The 9,688-nt window shown below is 35.0% G+C and overlaps 1 protein-coding gene across 1 annotated transcript; it reads right to left on the reverse strand.

Moving 5' to 3' along the window:
* Nucleotides 1–5,787: 5,787 nt before the first annotated feature.
* LOC122026525 (zinc finger MYM-type protein 1-like) lies at nucleotides 5,788–7,268 on the reverse strand. The gene is made up of 2 exons (XM_042585262.1): nucleotides 6,059–7,268; nucleotides 5,788–5,966 (listed from the first exon to the last, which is right to left on the reverse strand). Exons 1-2 carry the CDS (start codon nucleotides 7,266–7,268, stop codon nucleotides 5,788–5,790), a joined length of 1,389 nt encoding a protein of 462 aa, XP_042441196.1.
* Between the last annotated feature and the right edge of the window lie 2,420 nt (nucleotides 7,269–9,688).

Raw genomic sequence — 9,688 nt, forward strand, 5'->3', positions numbered from 1 at the left:
TATTGATAAAAAAATAATAAATTAAATTAATTTTTAAAAAATTAAATAAAATTAAAAATATAATTGTATGAGAGTTATTTTTAAATAAAATTAATTAAAAGAATTAAATGAAATAAAAAAAATAAAGAGGAGATTATATGCGTCTTTTCCCGTAGTGATGTGTAATGATGTGCTTGATTTGCTTATGTAGATTTGAGGCAGTCGTGTGAAGCGTACGGGGGAATGACTTTTTTCAAGGAAAAAATTGAGGGGGGCTGATCATTCACAAATATGATAAAAAACTATTGTTTCGGTCAGATTTCAATTACCAGAAGTGAATATTCTTTAGGAAAAGGGAATAACATTGAATGGATGAGGGGGAAGATTAGAATAATATAGGGTTCGTATTTTTATTTTGTTTATTTGAAAATAGAAGGAAATAAAAAATAATAAGATTAACCATTTATTATATATATAAATTTTATATACAACGGACTTTCACTTGTAGAATTCTAGTGACTTGCACTTGCAGAATTGTCCGGACTCCGAGTTGGGGTGTCTGAAATTAATCCAAGTGCCTGGATTCCTTTCCGTATTTTTTATTATTTTTTTATTATTTTAAAATATATTATATGTATTTAAGGTTTAAAGGATTTAGGAGTTGAGTTATAACGTGTTTGAGTCAATAAGATTTTTTCTTAGGATTAAGATTTTTTTTTTAAGTTATAGTATTTTAGATTAAAAATTTTAAATGTTCATGGGTATATTATATGGATTTAGGATTTAAATTTTAAAATTTAAGAGTTGTATTATAATGAGTTTAAGATAATAATTTTTTTTAAGGTTCAAGTTTTCTTTTGTGTTATAATGTTTAAGTTAAATAATTTTAGGTATTCATGGATATAATATATATATTTTTATATTGCAGAAGTATTATTTAAGATTTTTTTTATTTTTAAACTTTTTTTTTTAAAAAAAAAACAAAGAATCGAGACGCTTGGAGTAGGCGTTTCGACCAAAATCTAAAAAAAATTTTTTAAAAAAACGATTCCAGACGCTGGGATCAACTCTAAGCGCCTCAACAAATTTATTACGGACTACCCATGCTTTTCACTATGAACGACACTGGAACAGAAGGAACAACGCTATAATACACTAAAAGGCGCACTAGAAAATTCTACGGGGCTTTTCCATGGCATTCACGTTGTCGAAATATTCCATAACGTTATCATGCATTTTGCTCAAGTTAGATGCTTCTCCTCTTCAGAGTTTTATCTGTTCTCTTTAATTATACATGGTTGACAGCAACGGCTTCTAAACTGACCTAGAAGTTGAACAAGCCAAACGAGGAACAAAGGATCCAGTTATATGGAGAAACATTTTATTTAATTATGCACGATCAAACAAGTACAAACTTGATTATTTGATAGAAGCAAAGGATCGAGTTGGCTTTTTCCTCAGGTTTCTTAGCTGAAATCCAAGGCAAAGCTTTATTGGCCTGTAGCTATTGACTCGTTCGTTGCCCAACTGGAACTGTTGTTCCCTCTCGGACCTGGGTGCGAAGATGGACGTATCAAAGCCTCTGTTGAACTTGAGTCGCCTCGCCTCCTCCCGAGAAATGCGATACGAGTTCACCAGGACCTCAATCGGCATTCCGCGAAGCACTGAGGGCCTGAGGCCTCCCTACCACTTGGCTCACCATGGCATTGTCGTTGGTCTCGAATGATATCCATTCGAACCGCTCTCCATCTGTGCACCTTGCTCTGCTCGTCTTTCCCTCCTCGCCAACAGGAACTCCTCCTTTAAATTGGTATTTTTTCGATTAATTGAATCGATGATAATAAATAAAATAAGTTGTTAATTGAAGTGATGAATGATTATAATTACGCACCCCTGTGGAGGTTATCCAATCGGTTGGCACCGCTGCTCACGTCAGAGATGGTAATGGCGACGAGGGGAACCTCGCCGTTGTTGTAGCACCAGTGTGCAACTCCGGCCGGCACCGCGATGACGTCACCCTAGCGGAACTGTTGGATGCGCGTCCACTGAAACGTCTCCGGGCAAGGCAACCAGGGATCACCATCCCACCGACAGCCCTTCCTGTGTATTTATTTTGAAAATGAAAGCTAGTTAATTGACTGAAAGGATCGATGCACGAGCGAGCAGAAGAATTGATACGTAATCGATGATCGATCAGATGGAATTGACCTTGGACGATGTAGATGAGTTTGGGGGCGTTGGAGATGAGCTGCCGCGCGGCTGGATGGTGCGGCGTTGAGGCCGATCACTTTTTTTTTTTAAACAAATTTAGCAATGAATCTGGTGGTGAATTTAAAAAAAAAAAATCGTCGCAAGATCAATTTAGGACGAATTCCACCACGATATTATTTTCATCGCAAATAAGCCATCGACAAATTCTACAATAAAATAATGTAAATTTGTTACAGAATTTGCGATGAATATTTTCTCTATCGTCAAAATCGTTGTAAATTTGTGACGAAAATTATATTCATCGTATAATTTCATGATCTTAAATCTGCGATGAAAATTTATTTTCATCGTAAATTTGTGACGAAAAACATATTCGTCGTAGAAGGGCGACGAATCCATATTCGTAGCAAAACTACAACAAATTAGGGTTTGTTGCATATTCGCAAATCTGTGACAAATTATTTTTTCATCAAAATCGTTGCAAAATTGCGAAGAAAAAGTATCTCAAATTTACAATGAAAGTATGTTTTGCGACAAATAACTTATTCGTCATAAATTTACGACAAATCCAAATTACTCACCATGTGGGGCCAGATCCATCCGATGACGAAGTTCTAGGTTGAGGAAACTAGAACTAGAAGGAGAGGGGAGGGGAAAGAAGATGGGAGGAAGCTTACCATCGCACTCTCACCATCGTCATCGCCTGAGGGGGTAAGTGGTTGGGGGGGGGGGTATTGGGGTAGATTTTGTGATCGGATAGATTCTCATATGGTGTTAAGTTAGAGTTTTTGGCGACAAAGTTTAATTCGTCACCAAATTCATCCCTAAATTAGGGTTTTTGGTGACGAAAATCGTATTCACCAAATTTGGTGACAAAGTCATTTCTATCACCAAAATTGACGATGAATATGGTTTTCATTGCCAATTTGGTGATGGATATCCTATTCATCGTCAATTTTGATGACGACACCAAGGTTTGTCGCCAAATTTGACGATCCAACCATATTTCCTAGCTTAATTTGGTGACAAACCTGGGTTTCGTCATCAAACTTGGTGATGAATAGGATATTCATCACCAATTTTGGTGATGAAATAATTGATGATGAAACAATTGGTGATGAAACATGTTTTCATTGCCAAATTAGCGACGAAAATCCTGTTCGTCACCAAATTGACGTAGAAAATCCTGTTCGTCGCCAAATTTAGCGAGGAAACTTAGTTGGATCACCAATTTTGGCAACGAAAGCCATTTTCTAGCCAAAATTGGCGACGAATATCGATTTTGTCACCAAATTGGCAATGAATATCAATTTTATCATCAATTTTGACGACTAAACCCAGGTTCATTGCCAATTCAAGTTCGTTGCCAAATTTGGCTAGGAAATCTTGTTGGATCGCCAAATTTAGAGACGAAAATAGTTTTCATCGCCAATTTGGCGATCCCGATCCCTAAATTTGGTGATGAATTCATATTTTGTAGCTGATCTTATCTAAAGGCGGTGGAGATAGCGCATTGGGCAGATAACTCTGGTGTTGATTGGGAGAAGACTCTGGGAGGTAGAAGAGATGACACATAACACTCCTTTTTACTCCTTTCTGCACACACTTGAAAGAGTAGATGAAACGTTAGAATGAGAACTAGGGAGGGGGGTCCTTGGCGCAGACGTTTCAACGCTCAAGTCAATACTGTATCGGGGCGAAAAGTGGAGAAGATGAAGATGCACTATAGATGCATATATTTTGGTGCACACATAGTGAACACATATATGGCCAACGGAGAGGATCTGCTTTTTATACCGACCCTCAAAATCTTCATAATCATAAGGTGTCAAAGAATATTTGATATCAGAATATATCCAGCAATAGAATATGTACGGTCATCCTTCGAGGAAGGTTCCGTTATATGAATTTGAATCATCTTTTGTAACCTCCATATTAATGAGGCGGTCGAGAAATGATGCTATTGAGAATGCTTGATGTTAGAATATGCCAAGTAATGTCAAACAATGGAAGCTGTACAGACACCCTCGGAGGAAGGTTATGTTTCCTGTATATGTCTTGGTGACGGAATATTCCTTGACGGGTAGCTGTTATTCTCTGATAGGTTATTGTGATTATCTGACAATGTTGTGCCCTGAATGCAGTCTGCCCGATTTAGTAGCCGACCGACTATATAATGGGAGACTGACAAGAGAAGTGAGGAACTAAGCCTCATAGGTCCGACTAACCCTATGGTCGACCAACAGTATGCTAAGTACCTTGGTGTTGAGAGGTGGAGAACTATATCCTATAAGTCCGACTGGCTATATGCTGGGCGTTGTAGTGTAACAGTGGGGAGCTAGATCCCATAAGCCTGACTGATACTATGGTCGCCCTGATTTATTCTATATATCTTGGCACTGAGAGATCTGTATATCTTGACACTAAGGAGTCTGTATATCTTGGCATTGAGGAGTGGAGCGATAAGTCCCTTAAGTTCGATTGGCTCTTTGGTCGATTGATCGTATGTTGAGAGACTTATGGTCATAGAATTGGAGGGGGGAATTTGATTATAGATTCTTAACTGACTATATAATGTGTGATGAGATGCAATGGCGGAGCTAGGAATTATAATTTATCCGGGCTAAAAAAATTTTAACGAAAAATAAAATTATATATATGCATTAGACATGAACAAATAATTATTAGAAACTAATATGTCATAAAAATTTTGATCGCTAATGCATTTTGTAAAGAAAATTTGATTTCATCATTAAATTTAGCTGTAAAATTTAATATCCGTTGTTTAGCGATGAAATTTAATATCCGTCATTAAATTTCTTAATATTTTTTAAAAAAATATTAAGAAAAACATATAATATTATCCCATAAAAATATTTTAGAAACTAATTTTTACAAGACAAATAGAACAACTATAACTTGTATCTATTACTTTAACCCAAATTTATACAAACACTCATTGTCTCATTCATCAACTAGATAGGAAAATGATAGATACTAAAAATATAACAAAATATAAATTATTAAAAGATTTATAGAAGTCTAAATTTGAGTAAAATCACAAAACTTATGGACTAGACAAGCACATCAAATAGGTAACTAAAATTCTGAGTTGAAATCACATAAAATTCTAGACAAAAGATAACTATAAAAGCAAGTTGGTAACTCTGGAGTTAATCCTTGGGTCATTGCGGATAATGATACTATGAGCTGCATCAATAGTAATGACCTCGAAGTATTTGTAGGTCGAATCCTACAAAACACGAGAGGACAAGTATAAAATGTTAGCGGTATAAAGTTCAATAACATAAAAAGGAAAACTAATCTCACCTCATTAATCCAAAATATTAGGTGTAGCAAACACAAACAAATAAAAAGTCTTGAAAGGTTGAGTGGCCAATGAAATATATAGCAGGTAATGGGACAAACATGAAAATGTATCTAATCAACCAACCACTTGAATTGCGCTCCAGCTGTAATTTTCAGTTGAAGAACTTTCACACCATCAACTTCTTAAATAAAAATAGAAAAGAATTAATTAGCATAGATAACTCACAAAGTAAAAAAATTATTTTATGATCCATATATACATACACATTATCGAAGTTGTGCTCTACGATTCTTCAAAGTATAATATTCATCAATGATAGAATCTGAATCAATACTTGAAGCAAACTCTCTTTCAATGTAGATAATCATAGAATCTGTTAGAAAATCCTCTCCCATTCTATTACGAAGAACTATTTTAACATGCTTCATAGCTGAAAATGCACGCTCTGTAGTTGCCGTAGAAACGGGCAAAGTTAAAATTAGACGAATCAACTTGTCGATCAAATTATAGTACTGTAATTTTTTTGTTTCAAATAACCCTGGACACAATTCTGAGATAGTGGATATTTTTGAAAATTTTCATGACAAACCACATCGAGCTCATAATGTTGTAGCTGACATCTCAAATTATGGATTTCCTGTTCAGTGAAGTCCTCAGGATAATACTTCTCAGCGAGATTACAAATCTTATCAATGTTGAACCGATTAAAATTATCTTTTGGATCCAAAGCAGAGCTAAGCATAAGAAGTTCTACTGTCTCGTCACTGAATCTAGAGTTTAACTCTTCCAATTGAAAATCTATTGTAGCATTAAATATATCATAATTAAAGTGATGCTCAACTGTGATGGCATCCTTTTGCTGGCATGAACGACTAGAATGCTTATAATGAGCACTCATATCTGGTATATCAATATCCAATCTTGTACAAAATGATTTGACATATGAAAGAAGAATATCAAAACCATCATTTCTCAATGTTAGAGGAAGTGCTTTAGTTGTAGAGACCAAATCCATTGCATTTACGATATCAAGAGATTTTTGTTGCAAGGCACGACAAAGTAAATCTGTGATCGCCATAATTTTATGCATCAAATACAAAATAAAAATAAAATCAAAATATTTCATCACTATTAAGGAACCACCAGCTTCTCCACGCATCGAAGTAGAGGAACCATCAGTGATAATATTTTCAAGCACATTAATAGTTGCATTATACTTATTTATTAAGTCGCAAATAGAATCAAAATGGGAGCTCCAACGAGTAGTTCCTACTCGATGCAAAGTACCAATCTGATTAGCTCCTCGTCCAGTCTCGCATTCACCAGCAACAACAGAACGTGCAATTTCATTAACTTGAGCAGATTGTAACTCGACATTGCGTTTGGACGAAGATGTAACAAGATTAACAATAGTCGTCGAATTTAAAAAGAAAAGCCATATAGAGATCTCATTTTCAGCAGCTGCAACTAACGCTAGTTGGAGTCGATGGGAAAAACAATTTACATAATATGCATAGGGGCAATCTTTAAGAAATAAAGCTTGCAATCCATTAAAAGCACCACACATGTTGCTAGCACCATCATACTCTTGACCCCGAATATTGTGTATTTCTAGATTATATCTGGTGAGGACATCACATATTTCTTTCTTAAGTGTTGCAGCTGTGGTGTCATGAACATGCACAATTTGGAAAAAATGCTCTCGTAAAAAACCATGAGCATCAACAAATCTCAAAATTATAGCCATCTGTTCTTTGTTAGATATATCCTTCGCTTCATCCACCAAAATACAAAACTTAGAATCTCCAATTTCAGCACGAATTTTGTTTCTGACTCTATTACCAATAATATGCAAGATTTCTTTTTGAACTTCTGGTGAGATATATTTTGCATTTCCCGGTGCTTTCTCTAAGATTACATCGCCAATACTAGCATTCCATTTTCCCAAAGTTTTAGCATCTCAATGAAATTACCACAGTTTTGGGAAGCTGAAGATTCATCATGACCTCTTAATCCACATGCTTGCAAACTTAGCCAACGAACACTCAATTGTTGCCGCAAGTCTTAATCGATTCTTTTGAATTTGTTCAGAAAATTCTCGATTCATAACTTTATCTATATGCCGAGTTACATTCATCACATCAACAACAGATTTTGCAGATTTATTATGCACTGAGTTATAACTTCCCATATGCGACAAAAAGGCACACTTGGCTCCATCATTAACGCGTTTCCAACTTTTAAACCCTTCTATTGTAAATGCAGATTGTTGTGCTTCACTTAATTAAAAAAGATAGCATGGAAAACAAAATACTGCATCCTTTGAAGGAGAGTACTCTAACCATGGAAATTTTTTAAACCATGTATATTGAAATCGACGATGTTGCTTTCCTGATTCAGACCGTGGGTACTCCTGCAATTTGGGTTGATATGCCCCCATTTTGATATAAGCTCGTCTAATTTCATCACGATGATTAACAGGATGTCTCCACATGGGAATACGCAATCCAAGATCTCGTTCAAGTGAAGTTTCAACAAACTCAACTCTTTGAGATTTAGGAGGAGGTTCGAACTCTTCGTTAAAAATGGATGTATTAGTCTCGGTCCTCTCGGAGGATGAAGGATTATCAATTCTTGGCTTAAAGAATGATAGAATATTGTTTCCCCCTTTTCTCTCTTGATTTGACATTAAAATAACCTAGGACAAATACATTTTGACATGATAAAATCTTATGAATTTTAAATAATGATTTCTAATATAATTCTCACTTTCTCTTAAATAGATTCAATATCAACTGCAATAGCTAAAAATTCAACATTATTTAAAGTAAAAAATAATTAAGAAATCAACTGGTTTAATTCTATATAAGAAAAAGATTAATAAAAAGAAATAGAAATATGTTATCCCTTTCTTAAGCGTAACCACATATTAAAAATTAAAGCTTGGCCGTATATCTAGTAAAAGAATCTTTAATTAATTTCAACATTGTATTAAAAACTTTGATTAAGCATTTAATCATGCATATTTATGCATTTCATTACTAGTATTTCTTGCCATAGTAGATAATAAATAATTAATATAATAAAAGTTAAAAAGTGAAACTAAGCAAACAAATAAAAGCAAACTATTTTGCGTTTGTTGTAATATTTCAAACTAGTTGTTTGATTTGGTTAAACATTTAACTGTGATGGATTTAGGAATGCATTTGAATCTTATAATTAGGTTATTGATTAGGCATGCATTTCAATTAGCTGTGATAAAAAAAAACTTGGGACTTGGGATCAGCTATAAAAGCAAAATAAAAAATATTTTAATTGAAGATTAAAACAGAGATAACAGTTATTTATACTTACAGAAATTGTAGAGCAGTAGTAATCACGAAGCAACAACGGAAGAGAAAAGGAGGGGTAAGGATCGGTGGAGCAATTGGAACGTCGTATTTGTGCAGGCGTGCAACAATCAAGAGAGAGAGAGAGAGAGAGAGAGCAATAAGAATCACGAAGCAAACTAGCAATCACCGAAGAGGAAAAGAGGGATCAGCGGAACTCTAAAGAAATCGGAGTCATGGAGGAGCAATCGTGAGAATCTTAGGAGTAATGAGTCGGCGGCAAGAAACACACAGGGAGGGAAAAAAATAGACGAAGAGTAAAAATGAATTAGGGATATTAATTGCAATTTATTTTTTTAAGTTTCCTTTTAAATTTGTTAAAAAATAAAATGTCATGGAAATAAACTGGGCGGACAAAACAAGATTTGCAATCTTGTTTTGTCCGCCCAATGATAGAATCAAGAGGGCAAAAGAATTAGGTTAGAAATTAAACAGGGCATGGGCTACCGGGCTAAAAATTCAACGATACACAAAATAAGAGAAAAGTAAAACTTAAATTATATATATATATATAAAATTAGATAATAAATTGGGACCCGGGCTACAGCCCGGGTCCCTTAGTATGTCCCTCCACCTTGATAAGATGAGCCCTAGTGAGAATTGAAGGATCGAGAAAGTGTGGTAGAGGGGGGGGTGAATATCGTTTTTTTCAAAAACTCTTTTCTTTTTAAGCGTTTAAACCAAAGTAGTGCAGCGGAAAATAAAGAACACGATTCAGTTACTTGGTTCGGAGCCTAGATCGACTTCTACTTCAAGACTCGCGATTCTTGATCACAAC

The sequence above is a fragment of the Zingiber officinale genome, chromosome 10A (genome assembly GCF_018446385.1).
Source record: "Zingiber officinale cultivar Zhangliang chromosome 10A, Zo_v1.1, whole genome shotgun sequence".
In the NCBI taxonomy this organism is placed as follows: Eukaryota; Viridiplantae; Streptophyta; class Magnoliopsida; order Zingiberales; family Zingiberaceae; genus Zingiber; species Zingiber officinale.